Raw genomic sequence first — 20,036 nt, forward strand, 5'->3', positions numbered from 1 at the left:
CCACCAAAACAAAGAAACCAGCAAACACATGGACAGACCAGCAAGAGCCCACGCCTTTATTTGGTTTTTGTTTGTTTGTTTGTTTGTTTTGGGTTGTTTTGTTTTGTTTTTGTTTTTTCGAGACAGGGTTTCTCTGTGTAGCCCTGGCTGTCCTGGAACTCACCCTGTAGACCAGGCTGGCCTCAAACTCAGAAATCCGCCTGCCTCTGCCTCCCAACTGCTGGGATTAAAGGCGTGTGGCATCACGCCCGGCTGAGCCCATACGTTTAGTGACAGCACAACTAAATGCTAGCTGACCCCTCAGACAGAGACAATCTTCAAACCTCACCTTGTGTCATGGCTGAATAACCGGAGTTTCATCTTGATAAATCATTGCTGAAAGAATTGTCAATCCTCAAACAAGTGGACAGAGCCACAGGCTCCCTGCGACAGTGGGGACTGCCAGGCCATGGTAGCTGTGAGTTAGTTTCCTCTCAGTCCTTGACCTTATGACAAAACAGCCTGTGAAGGAGATAGCTTGCACTTATCCCATGCCAGTCCGTCAGCTGGCATCAGGACGCCTCTATTCCTGAGGTGTTGTAAGTAGCTCACCATGAGATCTCCAACCTGTACAGCCACCAGCCCGGAAGCTCCCACGCAAATGTCAGCGGTTGCTTACTGCTAGGTGGCTTCTGACAAGATGAGAGAACTTAGGTTGCAGCAAAGAGCTGGATACTGAGAACCCCCAGAGAGGCGAGTGAGTCAGGGAGGGGGGTGCACTGTGGCTGAATGAGCAATGGGAGAGAGGGAGGTGGAGGTGGGGCAGGAAACAGGAGGATTAAAAGGAGAAAGTGCATCTGAAGGTACCCTTGCAGAGCATGCCTTTGTGTGTATATGTATGTGTGTTCATGACTGTATGCATGCATGTGGATGCTCCTATGTATGTGTGTGTGGAGGCCAGAGGGCAATGTAGGATGTCTTTCTCAGCCTCTCTTCATCTTACTTTCTCTCTTTTTTAAATTAGATATTTTCTTTATATACATTTCAAATTTCAAATGCTATCCCGAAAGTTCCCTATACCCTCTCCCCGCCCTGCTCTCCTACCTACCCACTCCCCCTTCTTGGCCCTGGCTGGGGCATATAAAATTTGCAAGACCAAGTGGCCTCTCTTCCCAGTGATGGCCAACTAGGCCATCTTCTGCTACATATGCAGCGAGAGACACGAGCTTGGGGGGTACTGGTTAGTTCATATTGTTGTTCCACCTATAGGGTTACAGACCCCTTCAGCTCCTTGGGTACTTTCTTCATTGGTGGCTCTGTGTTCCATCTTATAGATGACTGTGAGCATCCACTTCTGTATTTTCCAGGCACTGGCATAGCCTCATATGAGACAGCTATACAAGGTTTCCTTCAGCAAAATCTTGCTGGCATATGCAATAGTGTCTGGGTTTGGTGGCTGATTATGGGATGGATCCCTGGATGGGGTAGTCTCTGGATAGTCCATCCTTTCGTCTTAGCTCTAAACTTTGTCTCTGTAACTCCTTTCATGGGTATTTTGTTCCCTATTCTAAGGAGGAATGAAGTATCCACCCATTGGTCTTCCCTCTTCTTGATTTTCTTGTTTTGCAAATTGTATCTTGGGTGTTCTATGTTTCTGGACATCTTACTTTTTCTGATAGGGTCTCTCACTAAGCCTAGAGCCCATCCACATGGCTAAGATGGCTACCTGGCTGGCTAATGAGCTTGAGAGGGATCTGCTGGTTTCTAGCTCTCAGATTACATGAGTATGTCGCCACTCTGAGCTTTGTACATTCCTGGACACAGGTTCTCATGCTTGCTCAGCTGCCATCCCAGGCCAGGAAGATACCTTTAAAATCCAGGGCTGGACAGATGGTTCAGCAGTTCAGAACACCGGCTGCTCTTCCAGAGGTCCTGCGTTCAATTCCCAGCAGCCACATGACAGCTCACAACCATCTATAATGGTATCTGAAGTCCTCTTCTGGCATGCAGGTATACATGCAGACAGAGCACTCAGACGTAAACGTCATAAATAAATAAATAAACAATTTAAAATCTGCAGTGCTCTCCTTTTCCCCCATATTAATAACATACCTGTGTTTTCTGGCCTTCGTGCTACATCACGGACAGTGGGAAACTAATTGTTTGAAACCAAAATACCCACTCTTTACCCTCAGGATTCAGGAGCTAGCACCCTGGAAGGCCACTGAAGGCAAAAGCCACACTGTGTGCCTGTGAGCAGGGCTCATGGGTGGGGTTCTCAGCCTCTCCCACCTCAAGCCACTAGAGCTCCTGACAATGACAGTTGAGTCTCCCTAGAGCAGAATGCTAGAGGAAATGACAAAATGACGCAGAACAATTGTACAGATTTTTTTTTTAAAGTATGAGCCACTGCATCATGGGACCCAGATATTAGGAAAAGTTGATAACATGCTCAGAATAGAGAGAGGCATAAAAGCTGCATTGAGATGTGAACGTGCCCTCGTTCAGCCTGCACAACAACATTCCCATTCCAGCGTTCTGCACGCAAGCAAGACTGCTGAAATAAGGCATCAGGATGACTCTGCAGACCTCTTAACAGTGGCTCGAATCTGAGCAGGCTTTGGTGGAGTAGCTTTTTTTTTTTACTTTTTTTTTTTTTAAGATTTGTTTATTTATTATATGTAAGTACACTGTAGCTGTCTTCAGACACTCCAGAAGAGGGCGCCAGACCTCGTTACGGATGGTTGTGAGCACCATGTGGTTGCTGGGATTTGAACTCTGGACCTTCGGAAGAGCAGTCGGGTGCTCTTACCCACTGAGCCATCTCACCAGCCCCGGTGGAGTAGCTTTTAATGACCAAGCCCCATGATGCCACATCCTCCCCACTCTTGGTAAATATTAAAGATTAGATAACATGCAAGGCACCCAAACAGTAGCAAGCCCAAATTAGACCATAGCTGTGCTATTAGTCCATTAGAAGAAAAGGAACAAGAAACAGCCTGGGACTGATCTGCTGGGATGAGGGGAAGCACAGCATGAAGCTCTACTCACAGCAGCCTTGGGGGACCGCCAACCACCTAAGCAACCCTGTGCAGAGTGGGTAATTACCCCCTACAACCTACCAGACAGCTGTTTATCTCAGCAACCAGGCCTATAAAAGTTCAGTTGAGGATCAGCGTTTCATATCTTACGCTTCTCCCAGACTCACTTCCCCACCTCCACCCCCGCGCCCTGTCCACTCAACCCCCATAATTACAGAAAATAAATCTTTCACAATTCCAAGCATCATCATAGGTCAATGCCAGTGGAATTCAGGAAATCTGCCGATGCCACTCAGGGTAATGTATCCTGGTCTCAACCTGATAATTGGTTTGTCATCTGGGTGAAGGGTTATTGTCTAGCCCTCTCCTTGTCTTTCAGCTCACGAAAGGGCTCAAGTGGAGCATTAACAGCTAGCTGGTCACCTGGTCTAGCAGACTAGAAAATGAAAACAAAGTTCAAAGTGCTCTCTGGAGGGGTGGGGGGCGCTTGTTGTGAAAGCTTAAGGACTTGAGTTCAGATCTCCACCCACCCCCCAACCAGGTGTTGTAAAGCTGCACCTGTAATACAAACGTTAAAAAGAGCCCAGAGAATCGCCAGAGCTTGCTGGCCAACCAGCCTAGTTGAATAGCCGTGTTCCACAGGCAGTATGAGACCCCCATCTCAAAGAATATAAGGTCGACAGCCACAGGGGAAGATGGCCATGGTTGACTTCTGGCCTCTACACACATGTGAATAGGCACTTTTGCGTATGGACATGGGCATGTACAGAATGCAGACAAAACCACAGGATTAAACAAACCTGACACTTTGCATATCATCAGTACTCAATATGAATTCTGAAATGTCAATAACGTAGCATTGGCACCAAGGCTAACAATTCAAACACTCAAAGTCAGGGTTATAAACTCAAGGGTCACAGCAATCCCAAAGGGGAAACCTATGCATAATGCCATCAGAGTGCTGATCCTGGCCACACACCCCAGAATCCTATGCAGTTTTAAATACAGATATATGAGCAGTTTTCTAGAGGTTTCTAGAGCTTGCATCCCATTCTCAAAGATCTGCTCTAAATACTTCTTAAACAAAGCACCAAATTGTGCAACCTTCACTCATCATGACCTAACTACGGCTACACACCTTAGAGCGATGGTTCTCAACCTGTGGGCCATGGCCCCCACAGGAGTCTCCTGTCAGATATCTTGCTTATCAAACATTTCCATTATGATTCACAACAGTAGCAAAATTACAGTTATGAAGTAGCAAACAAACAATTTTATGGTTGGGGGATCACTATAACATCAGGAACTGTATAAGAAAGGTGCAGCATTAGGAAGGTTAAGACCTACTATCTTTGAGGTTTTAACTTCAGTAAATGCTGTGACGGACCACAGACAACCAATGCTGATTCCAATCAGGCTCTTCTGAGACTTGGTCTTCTCTTACACAGCTCTCAACATGCATGAAGATGAGCAGTAGCAATGTCAGGTAAAGGACTGCCCAAGGTGACACATTTGGATGGAAGGATGAGCAGGGAGATGTGTCAGCTCAGGGCTGCCTCTCAGACAGATGCAGATGTCTGGTGGCTTAGCCAAGGACAAAGGAAGCCATCATCAGCCCAGGACAATGGGTCCAGTCTCCACAGGAATGCTCAAGAGCCTGTAAGTAGGGCTCAGACTGAGGGAAGGGTTTGACCTGAGAGACTCAAATTCTGTACTTCTTTGCCCAGAAGGGAATTTATACTGAGTCCTCCATAATTATTTACCTCCAGCCAGGAAAGTCTAGGAAGGAAACACAGATGCAGAACTGGAAAGTGATAAGTCTGGAGAATGAGAGAGGCATAGCCCAGGAAGCCCAACAGTCATCCCCCATCTTGACTGTCCTGCACGTGTAACCACATGGAAAGAAGAGGGGCAAGGAGTGTAGACCACACATCCTACTCCATCGCCTATGTTGACCAGCTACTCTGAATTTAACACTTTGTTCACCCAGGGAGGATATGAGCATCCGTCTTAGAGTCTCCTCTCAGACGGTCATGGCTCCTGCTGTATCCAGCGAGGGAAAGAACAAGAAGCTGCCAGAAAAGCAAGTGAACATGGCCAAGTGAAGGGTGCCCCCTTCAGAGAAGCATCTCTACCCAGTTGGGGTCCAATCCTCGGGCAGCTTCAGCTCTGGGGCGTCTCCCAGTCACTTTCCTGTTAGTCACCACCCCAGCAGCAAGGAGAGGGCATGTAATTATCCCTTCAGTCCTTGGGTGCCTGACAGCCAGTTAATTTCAGAGCCAAGGCTCCACCTGACAAGCGCTGCCCCCAGCCCTGCCCTCCGGGGTGATTCACCCTGCTGCCCTACTGCGCAGTCTCTTTGTGGATTCACTTTTGTCCTTCCTCTTTGATTTGTGATTCTGAAGCTGACTTTGAGTAACAACTTTTTTTTTCCTTCAGGAAAAATATAGCAGGCAAAGGGAGAATGCAGAGGAGACTGAGAAAGTGGAGGTAAGGGGAAGCAGGAAGGATTGGTACTGGGGTCCTAGACAAAGAAAGGGGGGTGGTATCTGGGAAAACTGGCCTATTCACAAAGAACCACAGACCCCAAGGATGGAATGGGAGAGAAAGAAGGGAAGAAAGGGTCACCATGATTCCTCCCAACCTCCCTGAGTCAGGTTATCCCTGGGATGGCCCGCCCTGTATGGACCATTAAGAACCAGGAAAGACATGGGAGCCTGGACTTCCTAGAGTTGGTATTTGAACCTTCATGCCTACCTTCCCTGTCAGGCCATGTTCTGTAACAGTGAGTGGCTCTCAACCTTTTTCACATTGTGGTGACACCCCCTCCCCCAAACCATAACGTTGTTTTCTTCGCTACTTCACAACTGTAACTGCTGTTGGTATGGATCATAATATAAATATCTGTCCTTTCTGATAGTCTTAGGTGGCCTGTGGAAGGACCTTTGACCCAACAGGGGTCATGACCTACATGTTGAGAATCACTGTTCTAGAACCTCTGCCTTTCATGTGACTCTACTGCTAAGACAGCCACATATTCCAGTAACATGGAAAACTGCACACTCTCCTGCCTAACTGCATGCAAACTCACAGCCTTAGGGCCACACACAACTCCAAGCCTCAGTTACTGAGGGATCACAGACAGCTGAATTATCCATTTGGTGACGCTCAATTTCTGTGCATCCCAGCCTCAGTCTGCTTATAGTTCGGCCCCCTGATAGCAGCGTGTACCCACATTTCAGGTTTCTTCTGTCCCAATAGTCAATGTCATCCATTGTGACAGGGCTAAGGACAGCTGCAAGAAGTAGGGAAGAAGGCCCGGGTAGCAGGACTTCTTCCTGCTTCCCCGCTTCAGACTCAACTCTATGTCTTTCCCAGGATGAGTGCTGACTACCCAGAGCAGCTTTCGGGACAGATTGTATTTCCACATCTGTATCTCTGGGGTCTCAATCCCACGCTACAATTAAATCCACTTTGAGCCCTTTCCTGAAACCTTACATAGGGAAGGGGAAAGTGTGGTATCTCTCATTCTGCAGCAATTAAATGATCTTTGACAGGACAGGACCCAAGGATGACCTCTACATACCAAACCCTGTTGGCCATGTATCAGTCCCAGTGACCCAGGGCAGATCCAGAAGAGATTAGATGAGCACTAAGAGCCTGCAGGTAGGAATGTGGGGCTGGGTAGCACAAAGGGAACCATCAGGAGATTGAATGCCCTTTCAGGCTCTAATGAAAACCCAGCTGAGTCGCCTCCAGCACGCCCAGTGAACTTGCTATCCAGCCTCTGTTCCAAGGACGTGCAGTGGTAAAAGAGAACAATACACTGGAGAGCCAGGGACAAAGCTGCAGCAGCCTGCTCCGTCTCTAGCCTATATTCACCTCACCGCTCATCCAAGGGCACAGGTCTGTGAGACTGGCCAGCAGGGTCTCTCTGGCCTGAGTGACCAGGCTTTCTGGAAAGAAAGCAGACCAGGCACGCTCTTTCTCCACTCGGTAATTCCAGCCAATCTGTGACATGACACCTGGGAAACTTTTGCTACATTGAGTATGTCTTCTCTTTATGGAGACCACGGAGAGCCAAGGGGACCCAATCCCTGCAGTGCCTGGTGTCTGATTCTTCATTCCTCAGGATAAAAATGCTCAGGAGACTTTGACAACTGACACTAACTCTGAGAAGACCGGTGGGCAGCTAAGGAGTTTAACACACACACACACACACATATTTCTGTATCATTTCATTAGAACATTCATATATTCATATATAAATTCTTATCTGGCACTGAATCTTCCCAGTACCCCACCACCACCAACCACGTGATGAAGATGCTAAGACTTGAGTAGGATGTGCAGGTGTAGAAAGATATCTCAGGGGAGGCTGCTTAATCACCTAAAAGCTGTGTAATCACCCAGCTCTCTGAAATCTTGGTACAACAGGATTCAAAGGCAGCTTTCTAACCTAGTCAAGGTTTCTCTTTGGTACACCGCCACCCGAAAGAAAGAAAGAAAGAAAGAAAGAAAGAAAGAAAGAAAGAAAGAAAGAAAGAAAGAAAGAAAGAAAGAAAGAAAGAGAGAGATACCCGAAGTAAGATCTGTCCCTGGAGAATGCTCTCTATGGCAGAATGCCACACCCAAGTCATTTTCCAGGAATAAAGCAATGGCCTTGAAGACACCATCTCCCTGCTCCTTCAAATATGAATTAGTTCAGGCAACTTTCACTTAAAAATAGATGTTTGATTTGAAGAAAACACCATGCATACATCAGCCTACCAAAAGCATCTATGAAGACAGATCACTATTTGTTTGTAAATAAATGGTGTTTACTTTAACGTTCTAACAAAATATCTCAAAACCCAAAAGGTCCAGAGGTAATGCTAGAAACCCAAACGTGTGCTCTTCAGGAAGGCTGGGAAACAAGTCATGCTCCCCCAAATGTTTTCCTTTAGCTTCTGTTTTCTTTGATAGGCAAGCTCTTAAAGAGCAATTCATGTGAAAAACTTAAAAAGTGGAGCAAACCGAGTGGGTAGGAGGCAAATATTAAATACAAGTTATGTTCCCCTGGTTACTGGGAGGCTAACCCATCACTGTGAGCAGTCTTTCCTTCTGTCTTGAATGCACAATGGGCCAAAAACACATCTTTAAAATTATCAAATTGCAGAGAACACAACACACGGTTGCTATACTGTACATCTTGATTCCCAACGCTCTCTGTTCTAGCAACACAACGCCTACAAATTGCAGAAAATAATCACGGCCAAAGCTACACTAGGTGATTACATAAAAATTCCAGTAAAATCTAGAAAATTAACTGAGGAGGAAGAGCTATACCAAAAACCCTGCTCACCTTGCAGAAAACAAGTTCCCGTTTACAGGTTATTTAGTTCACAGCTTTCAGCCCAATACAAGCATGAGCTACGCTCCAAGGAAAATTTTCAAGCATAAAATTATTTGTAATAATCAAATTCTTTCCCCTGCTTTTTAATATGGTAAACAGAGGAAACGTTTCCCCCCACCCCTTATGGGTCTTTCTGACATCCTCTATTTCAAACTGACAAAACTGTTTTAGAGATCAACTACAAGACCTCAGAAGCAAATAGGTAAAGTCGACATACCACAGAGACTGTACACAAAAGTTCTCTTCGTGCCTGTAAACACAGAGTGCTTCAAGATTGTTCTCGGGACCCCTTCTAGAAAGAGCCTGCCATCCACACCACAACCTTTAGACATTTTTATAGTTAAATCAACTTTTCAGTCCTGAAAGAAAACGTGCAAACCTATCTATACTTAGATCAAGATCTGCACCCAAGAATCCCAAGCCTGTGTTTACTTACATGCTTGCACATAAAAAGGAGAGGTTCAGAGGCACCTGTTCTTTCTCAGTGTTGGAGCAGGAAGCCGTCTACTGTCCACTGCTGCAGGCAAGTGTAGAAGGCATGCATCCCTTCTGGCTCTCATCACCAGGCAATGAAATGGGGGAAAAAAATTCCAAACTGTTCTTCCCTGTCACATCCACAAGGACGCCCTAGCGCCACCAAGCTCTTTCTCTGCTGCCTGGAGAAGGTACACCCCCTTCCACTCGATTCTTACCCCAAACTGTGAGCCTGCCTGCTCTGGAGAGGCACCAGGAGGTTACAGCAGATGCAGGGACAACAGATCCACTAAGTACCATATGCCCACTGCCATCTCCAGTACTCAAGTGGCTTGTCTATGGGGAAACCGCTTAACACACCTCGAGGTCCCCCCAAACAATCCAAAACTCCTTCAACTCCCTCACCCAAAGAAAAATTATTTATTCCTTTAGAACTCCAACCCCCCCCCCATAATAGCATATGCCAACTGCTAACAATGCTGGAAAGAAAAAAATCCCCTACAGGAGAAGCTGACAGGGTCACACAAAGAGCTGTGACAGTAATAGGCACCCTTAAAGAGAGACAAGGCAATCAATTATGAACCATTTGCAGAAATTGTGGGGCTGTCAAAAGCCTTGCTTACAGCTGTGTTTCATCGTGGGATTTTCAATGGAAATTATTCCTTTTCTTATGTCTAAAGTACTTGTTAGTAAAACACCCCAAATGGCCCAGGTTCAACTCGAATCTAATCTGAAAAGAAGTTAATGATCCCTAAGAAGATCCAGGAAGCAGAGGCAGGTCCCCTCCCTGGAGAGCAACCTCCTCCTGCAGGCCTGAGCAGGTGCCTGCTAGAGGGCAGTGTACAGGAGCCCCTGGGAGAGTTTCTCCCAGTACAGGGAAAAAACGCAGCAGGTTGGAAACTCCCAATTCACTTCTGTGAAAACAGGGAGGATCTCTGGTTACACACACACACACACACACACACACACACACACACACACACACTGCTGGGAGATGAAAGCTCAGCTGGTAAAGTGCCTGCTAAGCAAGCATAAGGATCAGAACTCAGATCACCAGAACCTGCATAAAAAATCCAGACAAGGTCTTGGCCATCTTTACTTGCCCCAGGAACAGCAATCACTAGACAGGCAAATCTCAGAGCTTGCTAGCCAGGCAGTCTAGCAAATTACCCATCCCCAGTGTTGATCTCTGGATTATTAATAAAAATAATGATGATGATGGTGGTGGTGGTAATTATCATCATCTCATCCCCAGTGTTGCACTCTGGAATGTATGTATCTAAGGGTGAGTGTCTGTGAGAGTGTGCCTGTGTGTGAGTGTCACAGAGAATATGTGTGTGAGTGTGTCTGTGTGCGTGGTGTGTGTCTGTGTGCATGGTGTGTGTCTGTCTGTCTTTGTGAGTATGAGTGCATATGTGTGCATCTGAGTGTATGTGAGTTGAGTGTGTATGTGTGTCTGTATGTGAGTGTCTGTGAATGAGTGTGTGTGTGACTAGTGTGGGTGTATGAGAGAGTGGTGTGTGTGTGCATGTGTGTGTTTGTGCCAGCTCTCTCCCCTCACCTTTTTATCTATCTATCTATCTATCTATCTATCTATCTATCTATTTATTTATTTATTTTTGATGTTGTTACCTTTTGATAACCTCGCTTATGTAGCTCTGGCTATCCTGGAACTCACTTTTTAGACCAGGCTAACCTCAATATTCATTATAATGGAAAGTAAAGCTCATGACATCCAAACTTCCACTCAGCCTTCAGCTCTCCCTTCCTAGCTACTCACTGGTTTTTGCTTAGTTCTGACACACACTGTCAGAAAACAGTTAAAAATGACCTTACTGTGCTAATTCTTTCAATTTTTCATGTCTCTTTTATTGAATCTTTTTTTAAAAAAATGGAGATAAAAATTAACCTCCTTATTAAGAACTCAAGCAAATTATCAGAGAAAGAAAAATCATTCTTAATAGCATCAAGTGATCTCCCTCCAGGCATGTGCTGTGTCTGTGCCCTGGGGTGCCCTCCTTCAACACAGTCTGTTTCATGAATGCTTCGGAAAATAGGGCTTCAAAAAAGTAAGCAGAAGCAAACAGAACTCATCAGGTGGATGCTCTGTGACCCTCTGCTTCACACAGAGCCATGATCCTGCCCAGTTTTCCATCAGACGAATGCTCTCCGACCCTCTGCTTCACACACAGAGAGCCATGATCCCGCCCAGTTTTCCATGAGGTGGATGCTCTGTGACCCTCTGCTCCACACACAGAACAGAGAGCCATGATCCCGCCCAGTTTTCCATGAGGTGGATGCTCTGTGACCCTCTGCTCCACACACAGAACAGAGAGCCATGATCCCGCCCAGTTTTCCATGAGGTGGATGCTCTGTGACCCTCTGCTCCACACACAGAACAGAGAGCCATGATCCCACCCAGTTTTCCATGAGGTGGATGCTCTGTGACCCTCTGCTCCACACATAGAACAGAGAGCCATGATCCTGCCCAGGTTTCCATCAGGTGGATGCTCTCCGACCCTCTGCTCCACACACAGAACAGAGAGCCATGATCCCGCCCAGTTTTCCATGAGGTGGATGCTCTGTGACCCTCTGCTCCACACACAAAACAGAGAGCCATGATCCCGCCCAGTTTTCTAAAACAGCCCAACAAAGACAGAACAGAACCACAAGGCCTGCAGCACTGATGGGTTTCAGTTCAGAGAAAAAGGAAATCTATGTCCTGGCATAAAACCAGACATCCTGGACTACAGAGGAATGGCAGAAGTGGGGAGAGAATGCAGCAGGACCATAGGGCTGAGGAGGAAAGAAAGAGGAGAGGCTGAGCTCTCATCAAATAGACCCCACTTGGATGTCATCAGCCCCGAAGGGTATGCTACATGCTGCTCACCAAGGGCCTGGGCCCTCAGTGTTATCTAAGCCCAGAGAATTGCCTCTGCCTTTGTATCTTCTATATATTCAAGTAAGAAACAAAGACCATACACTGGACTTGTCATCTCAAACTCTAGACAGCACTGAAAGGGTAAGGTGACCACAGACAGTTTAAAAACAGAGGGATGAAAAGGAAGGCAGAAATGCCGCTGAGGATGTGGGTGAGCTGTAGCTCTGGCAAGTGGCTGCTGAGCAGGCAGAAGGGTAGTGCTCTGGGTGCTGATAGTCCCTCCATCAAGAAGGCAAATGTGGGAGAGTTATGCTCCAGCAACCCACTCCAGGGACATACCCCAAAACCTGAAGGTAAAGATCTGGGCAGAGGTGTGTGTGCCAGTTGGCCATTGCAGAATTGTTCACAAGAGATCAATGTATTCATAGATAGATGCAAGGCTAAACAGAATATAGTGCATACTTGCAATGGGATATTAGTTGGCCTTTAAAAGGAACACAAATCGGACACATGGATGAAAACAGAAGGTATCTTGCTAAGTGAAATAAGTCAAGATCAAAAGGGTGAGATGTGTTTTGTTTTTGTCTGGGGTGTGTGTGTGTGTGTCTGTGTGTGTCTATGTGTCTGGTGTGTGTTTGTATGTATGTATTTGGTGTCTCTGTGTGTGTGCTTCTGTGTGTGTGTGTGAGTGTGTGTATTGTTTCTGTGTGTCTGTGTGTATATGTATGTGTCTGTCTGTTTTGTGTGTGTGTGCTTAAGTGTATGTATATCTATCTGGTCTGTGTGTGTATGTGGTGTATGTCTTGGGGGGTGCATGTCTGTGTGTGTGTGTGTGTGTGTGTGTGTGTGTGTGTGTGTGTGACTGCATGTGTGCTTAAGAAAGGTTGTCATGTAGCCCAGCCTGGCCACTAACTCACTCTACAGCCAAGGACAACCTTGCACTTCTGCTGCTCCTGTGTTCAGCTCTCAAATGCTAGGATTGAAGGCCTGCATTGCCATGCTGACTGATGTTTATACAATGTTGCTTCTCTAGGCAGTGCATAGAATTGGCAGCTGAGAGGAAAGTATAGAGGAGGCTGTGGAGAGGGAGGAGATGGAATAGTCAAGAAAGTTCTGGAGGCAAAAGGCAGGACATCCTGAGTCCATGCCATACCACCAAAGTGCACATTTGAAAGTGGCTAAAGAAGCAAGCTATATGAGATATACAGATATATGTAAGATATATACTCATATCTCATGTTTATGGGTATTTTGCTTGCATGTATATGTATGTACTGCAGATGGTTAAGAGAGGGTGTGGAGCCCCTGGAACTGGAAGTACAGACATTAACTACCCTGTGGGTGATGGGAAGTGAACCCAGGTCCTCTAGAAGAACAGTGAATGTTCTTAACTGCTTGGACATCTCTCCAGGCCTTTGTTATACATATTTCATTACAGTTAAATGACAACATTGCAAAAACTAATAATTTACTTTTGGTTAAGAAAAAAAAAAGCCAGGGCTTGTAACCAAACTTAGGATTTCCATCTTGGGATTTCTAAACAGACTTCCTGATGTAAGACTGGCTAAGTCTCCCTTGCTCTCTGATAGCATGCCAGAAGTCAGGCTGAAAGTGAATGGTCCCCATCGCTTCCGACTTCAAGTGAGTAAATAGGGCTGAAAGGATGGCTCAGTCGATAGAGTGCTTGCCATGTAGGTTAGATCCCCAGAACACACATAAAAACCAGTTGAGGCAATGACATCTTTAACCCCAGAGAAAATAGGAGGACCTCTGGGGCGCATTGGCCAGCCAGCCTATCCAGACTGCAAAAGGTTCAGTGAGCCCATGTCTCAAAAAATTAAGGGAGAGAAAGGTAGAAAAGACATGAGCATCAAGCTCTGGCTTCCACAGGGACGTGCATGGGCAGATGTGCTCACACATGGGCATACATCGTGAATGCAAGCGTGCGCACACACATATGCACACATGTGCAAACATACACACACTCTTTAAAAAGGAGAAGCAAGGAAGTGTGGTGAGTCACACCTGGAATCGCAGTGCTTAGAGATGGGGGTAAGGGGATCATTATGAGTTCCAGGCCTGCCTGGACTACACCGCGAGTTACAGACCAGCTTAATCTAGAGAGGGAGATTCTGTCTCACCCCCATCCCCAAATCATATACACATACACCAAAACAACTACAAATCAAAAACCATGTGCATATCCTCACATAGGGAGTTCTAATTTTCAAAAGGACAAAGGGATTTGCATCAGCTAGTGGACCCAGGAATAGAAAAAGTCCATCTTTTTATATTCCCAACCTCAAGTACCAGTGCCTGGCTTCTTGGCTTGTGATCTGGGCTGATGCCTTACCGGGAATGTCTGCTCCATCTTTTCCCTGCGGGGCACTTGATCCAGGGTGCCTTCTGTCTGGCTCCTCTTCAGGCCAGTTGTGATGTCAGGGACATTGCTGAAATCTACAGGAAAAAAAATGACAAAAGACGCATGGGTGAAATCAGTCTCAGTGAGTAGCGATAAGAGATGGGGAAGAGAAGGATGAAGCCACCAACCGAGAGTGGCAGTCTTAAAAGACACCAGCATTCGGACATGCACACAGCTGGTGCATGCAGACCCAGATCTGGGCCCTTGAGGACAGTAATAGCCTCATTTCCGGACACTTCCAAAGAAGGACAACAACATAATAATGGTTTTCCAACCTTGTTACATTTCCCATCATGGTGCAAACAGATTCACTGGGCTTTAATCTCAAATAATGCATTTGGACTAAGAATCTATGAACCTTTGTTGGCAGATCCCTATTTTTGGATAAGGACAAAATTGCTGGGGATATCTTGGAAAGCCAATGATGTAATCACCCTAGACACTGATGAGCCATGGCTTGCTCACTGACAAGTGAGAGTCCATTTCTGGCATCAACCACAATTTCACCCTGAAAGCAAACCCTTGTCAACAACCTCTTTGTGTTGGTGTCAAGTCTTGAAGCTTACACTTATAAATACACACCAGCTTCAACAACTCTCCCCACTCAAGTTCAAGTTAACAAATCAAGAGAGATGAAAAGACCAGACTCTACACAAAAAACAACACAGGTTTCTCTTCCAGTTCTGTCCCCCCTCAGCTAGGAGAAACCAGATGGTTTCAGATCCCAGACAGCTACAACAAGTAGCTAGCCCATCTGAATAGGCTGAGCTCAAAAATAAACTCAGTGGCAAGCAAACTGTTAGGCATGATCAGGACAAGAAGCCACAGGAAGAGCGGGGTACCCTAAGCGTTGACTGATGAGGAGGCATGCAATTACTCACATCACATTGAAGATGGAGTAGAGGGGTCTCAGAACATATCTCAATGGTCTACCGAAATCTGAAACTCTACTTTCTCTTTGCCTCTTCCAACACCAAATACCATCCTACAAGGACTCTAAGTCACATTCCAGACAAATTGTAACTATAAAATTGAATAAGCCTGGGTGAGGTGGGGCCCATCACAAAGACAGGAACAGTCCCAAGAGATGTTTCATATAGTAAGGAAGGCAAGTGTGACAGGGATTGCCCCTATCAAAACATGAAGCAACCCCTCAACTAGCAGGTCCACTACATGATAAATGAGACACTAAACCAAAAGGCTCAATCTCAGTTCCTCCATTATGGCCTCTTTACTCTGATGTGTGCTCACCTTTATAAAAGGTAGACCAACTATGTCATTAAAAAAAGGAAAATTTCCCTATTCAGTGAACACAGCAATATAACAATGTATCACTCCACCCATCCATCCATCCACCCACCCACCCATCCATCCACCCACCCACCCATCCATCTACCTACCCATCTATCCATCCACTAATCTATCCACCTGTCCATCCATTTACCCATCCATCTACCCACCCATCTATTCACCCACCCACTCATCCATCTACCCAACTACCCACATATTCATTCACCCCTCCATCCTCCCATATACCCACCCATCTATCGTCTACCCAACCATCTATCATACATTCACCCATCTATCCAACTACCCAACCAACCAACCATCCATCCATCCATCCATCCATCCATCCATCCATCCATCCATCTATCCATTCAATGTTTGCTTTCTATGCATTAGCTATTTCTGAAGAAACTATGAGAAGTACCAGAAATGGAGATATGTAAGATAGATAGTCTCAGGGTCTATAGTTTCTTCCTCTCATTGGAAGAGGTGAGTGGTGAGTGACAGAGGTAAAGGTATGAGCTTAAAAACAACGTACTGGACTGAGTGGGACTCCTGAGGAAAACTCACTCTCCCTGGACAGTAAAGGGCTTCATAAAAAAGAGATACTTGATATAAGGCTGTAAATCTGTGGGATGCTTATTTGTCTTAAATATATAGGCAATAATACAGGGCAGGCAACACAAGGGACTGCATGAGTGGGAAGCAACTCATGAAAAGCCAAATGGTGCAAATGGTTGAAATCAATCAACTGTTGCATGCCTATACAGAAAGATGTGGGGAAGGTGAAGCCTAAACAGAAAAGCAAGTTAGGGTCTATATGAAGTAGAAGGATCCCGATGTTTACAAAATATAGTAACAGCAAAATTAAAAAAAAAATACACTTAAAAATGGGTAGAGAGTAACCTAAAGCTGTACTACAGAGCAATTGTGATAAAAACTGCATGGTACTGGTATAGCGACAGACAAGTATTCCAATGGAATAGAATTGAAAACCCAGAATTGAACCCACACACCTATGGTCACTTGATCTTTGACAAGGGAGCTAAAACTATCCAGTGGAAAAAAGACAGCATTTTCAACAAATGGTGCTGGCACAACTGGCGGTTATCATGTAGAAGAATGTGAATTGATCCATTCTTATCTCCTTGTACTATGGTCAAGTCTAAGTGGATCAAGGAACTCCACATAAAACCAGAGACACTGAAACTTATAGATGGGAAAGTGGGGAAAAGCCTCGAAGATATGGGCACAGGGGAAACATTCCTGAGTAGAACAGCAATGGCTTGTGCTATAAGATCAAGAATTGACAGATGGGACCTCATAAAATTGCAAAGCTTCTGTAAGGCAAAAGACACCGTCAATAAGACAAAAAGGCCAACAACAGATTGGGAAAGGATCTTTACCAATCCTAAATCAGATAGGGGACTAATACCCAATATATATAAAGAACTCAAGAAGATGGACTCCAGAAAATCAAATAACCCCATTAAAAAATGGGGCACAGAGCTAAACAAAGAATTCTCACCTGAGGAATATCGAATGGCTGAGAAGCACCTGAAAAAATGTTCAACATCCTTAATCATCAGGGAAATGCAAATCAAAACAACCGTGAGATTCCACCTCACACCAGTCAGAGTGGCTAACATCAAAACTTCATGTGACAGCAGATGCTGGCGAGGATGTGGAGAAAAATGAACACTCTTCTACTGTTGGTGGGATTGCAAGCTTGTACAACCTCTCTGGAAATCAGTCTGGTGGTTCCTCAGAAAATTGGACATAGTACTACCAGAGGATCCAGCAATACCTCTCCTGGGCATATATCCAGAAGATGTTCCAACCGGTAAGAAGGACACATGCTCCACTATGTTCATAGCAGCCTTATTTATAATAGCCAGGAGCTGGAAAGAACCCAGATGTCCCTCAACAGAGGAATGGATACAGAAAATGTAGTACATTTACACAATTGAGTACTACTCAGCTATTAAAAACAATGAATTTATGAAATTCCTAGGCAAATGGATGGATCTGGAGGGTATCATCCTGAGTGAGGTAAACCAATCACAAAAGAACTCACATGATATGCACTCACTGATAAGTGGATATTAGCTCAGAAACTTAGAATATCCAAGATACAATTTGCAAAACACATGAAACTCAAGAAGAACGAAGACCAAAGTGTGGACACTTTGCTCCTTCTTAGAATAGGGAACAAAACACCCATGGAAGGAGTTACAGAAACAAAGTTTGGAGCTGAAATTAAAGGATGAACCATCCAGGGACTGCCCCACCTGGGGATCCATCCCATAATCAGCCACCAAATGCAGACACTATTGAATACACCAGCAAGATTTTGCTGAAAGGACACTGATATAGCTGTCGCTTGTAAGGCTATGCCAGTGCCTGGTAAACACAGAAGTGGATGCTCACAGTCAGCTATTGGATGGAACACAGGGCCCCCAATGGAGGAGCTAGAGAAAGTACCCAAGGAGCTAAAGGGGTCTACAACCCTATAGGTGGAACAACAATATGAACTAACCAGTATCCCCAGAGCTCATGTCTCTAGCTGCATATGTAGCAGAAGATGGCCTAATCGGCCATCATTTGGAAGAGAGGCCCCTTGGTCTTGCAAACTTCATATGCCCCAGTACAGGGGAACACTAGGGCCAAGAAGTGGGAATGGAGCTCCCAAGTAGGGGAGCGGGGGTGGGGAGGGTATAAGGGACCTTCGGGATATCACTTGAAATGTAAATGAAGAAAATACCTAATAAAAAATGGGCAGAGAGACGATGGGGTTTCCATGCAACCCTTCCTTATACTAAATGTAAGAAGAGGCAGAGAGCAAAGGCATCCAAGGAGATGCTAGCTTTGATGTCTTAGGTGGCTTAGTTGATGGGGAACCCAACAGCGGGTAAGGCATGCAAGTTTCAACCTTGGTTGGATCTTCTAGCCAGAAGTTATCAGTGACCAGGCTAAAAAGGTTTTCATGGATGTAGACCTGGATGTCAGTGAAATATTCCTGGGAGAGTCATGATATATGACACCTACCACAGAAAAAAATATATAAAGGTTCTCTCAGAAGGACCAAGGCAGGCAGAGGGATGTGGCTCAGTTAGTAGATTACTTAGCAACCATGCACAAAGCCATGAGTTCAATCCTCAGCACCGCATAAGTCAGGCATAGAGGGAGGTGCACACCTGTAAACCCAGCATTATAGAGGGAAACTAAACACAGGGGGAGCAGAAGCTCAAGGTCACCCTTGAACAGAGCAAGGTCATGGAACTCTGTCTTTAAAATAAAAACTAAAAAAATAGACAAGGGAGGGGCAGTGATTGGGATGTAGAGTGAATAAATAAATTTAACTAATTAATTAATAGAAAAAAAGGAAAAGTAGGGCCCTGGAAACACCAATGCAGAGGGTGTAGGAGGGGAAAAAAAAGACCCTTAAGAAGAGACATGTAAGTCAGAGAAGCAGGAAGAGAAACAGTAACGTCACAAAGCCCCACATTGTGCAAGTACCATTGCCTAGGTAACAGAATCGGATTAGCATTCTGCTGCCTTCACCTTGTAAACAGCAAGCTCCCTTGTTTCCAGACTTACATTGAGCCCAGGAAAGATGACACACAGGTCATGAATGTTTTTATTCACAGTGGAGATTTCTACAGTAGCCCTCTTGCACTTGGAAGGTGCTGCATGCTGAGGACAGAAATGAGACGGAGGCTCCAGTCCCATGAAGAGCTCAGAGACACAAGGGCAGAGGAGCACTGGAGCCTGAGGGGCCAGATGGATGCAGGAGAAAATAGCCTGGGAGGTGTGGGAGTGGGTGCCGAGCTAATTCTGAGTCATTCATCCAATATATTCACAAAACTTTGGAACTTATGGGAAACTCTCCCAGCCCCTGGTGGGTCTCATATGCTCATTTACTTCCTGAGACGATGTCTCAGGTAAGGAAGAGAAAGGTGTGGCTTGTAACCAATGACAGAACATGGTTATATTTCCTGTCAGAACCCTGTCCAGTCCGAACAGCCCCTCCACCACCTTTGCCTCCTTAACTGCAGGGAGCTTGAAGGTACTTGTGGGGCTTCTCTGTGAGTTCATGCCTAGGGAGGCATCACACCATACTCTGAGACCCAGAGAGGGGTGTTCTAGACATCCCTGAGATCCCTCAAGGTAGGAAAGTTAAGAGCTATCCTACCATCCAAATATCACAAGACACAGTGTATCTGAGCATACAGAATCCCCAGGATGTCAAATCATGAGCTAGCATTGTCCTGGAGATTGGCTAGACCTTTCAAAAGCCAAGCTGGACAGATAGGATCAATGGCTGCTAACAGCAAGTACTGGCAATCAACTTGACACCTAGGAAACAAACCTGTGGGCATGTCTCAGGGAAGTTTCTAGATTAGCTTAACTAGAGTGGAAAGACCTACCCTAATCATTGGTAGCACACCATTCAATAGGATGGGCAGAATAAGACAAAGCATTGCTAAGCATCAGCATTTAGCTCTCTACTTCCTGTCTGAAGAAGCGAGTAAGAAGATGCTTCAAGCCCTCGCC

The 20,036-nt window shown here is 45.5% G+C and overlaps 1 protein-coding gene across 4 annotated transcripts in view; it reads right to left on the minus strand.

Moving 5' to 3' along the window:
• Nucleotides 1-20,036, minus strand: part of Tiam2 (TIAM Rac1 associated GEF 2) — a 206,975-nt gene that overhangs the window by 27,019 nt on the left and 159,920 nt on the right. For 2 of the 4 annotated variants that reach the window (XM_021186122.2, XM_021186121.2), the window contains exon 15: nucleotides 14,124-14,227. In XM_021186122.2, the coding sequence (XP_021041781.1) occupies nucleotides 14,124-14,227 (104 nt within the window). Of the gene's footprint in view, nucleotides 1-328; nucleotides 584-8,851; nucleotides 9,165-14,123; nucleotides 14,228-20,036 lie in introns of those variants that run through there. The other 2 variants (XM_029471058.2, XM_029471059.2) reach the window with 2 other exon arrangements.

This window comes from Mus caroli, unplaced genomic scaffold (assembly GCF_978045245.1).
Source record: "Mus caroli unplaced genomic scaffold, Mus_caroli_1 scaffold_18, whole genome shotgun sequence".
NCBI lineage: Eukaryota > Metazoa > Chordata > Mammalia > Rodentia > Muridae > Mus > Mus caroli.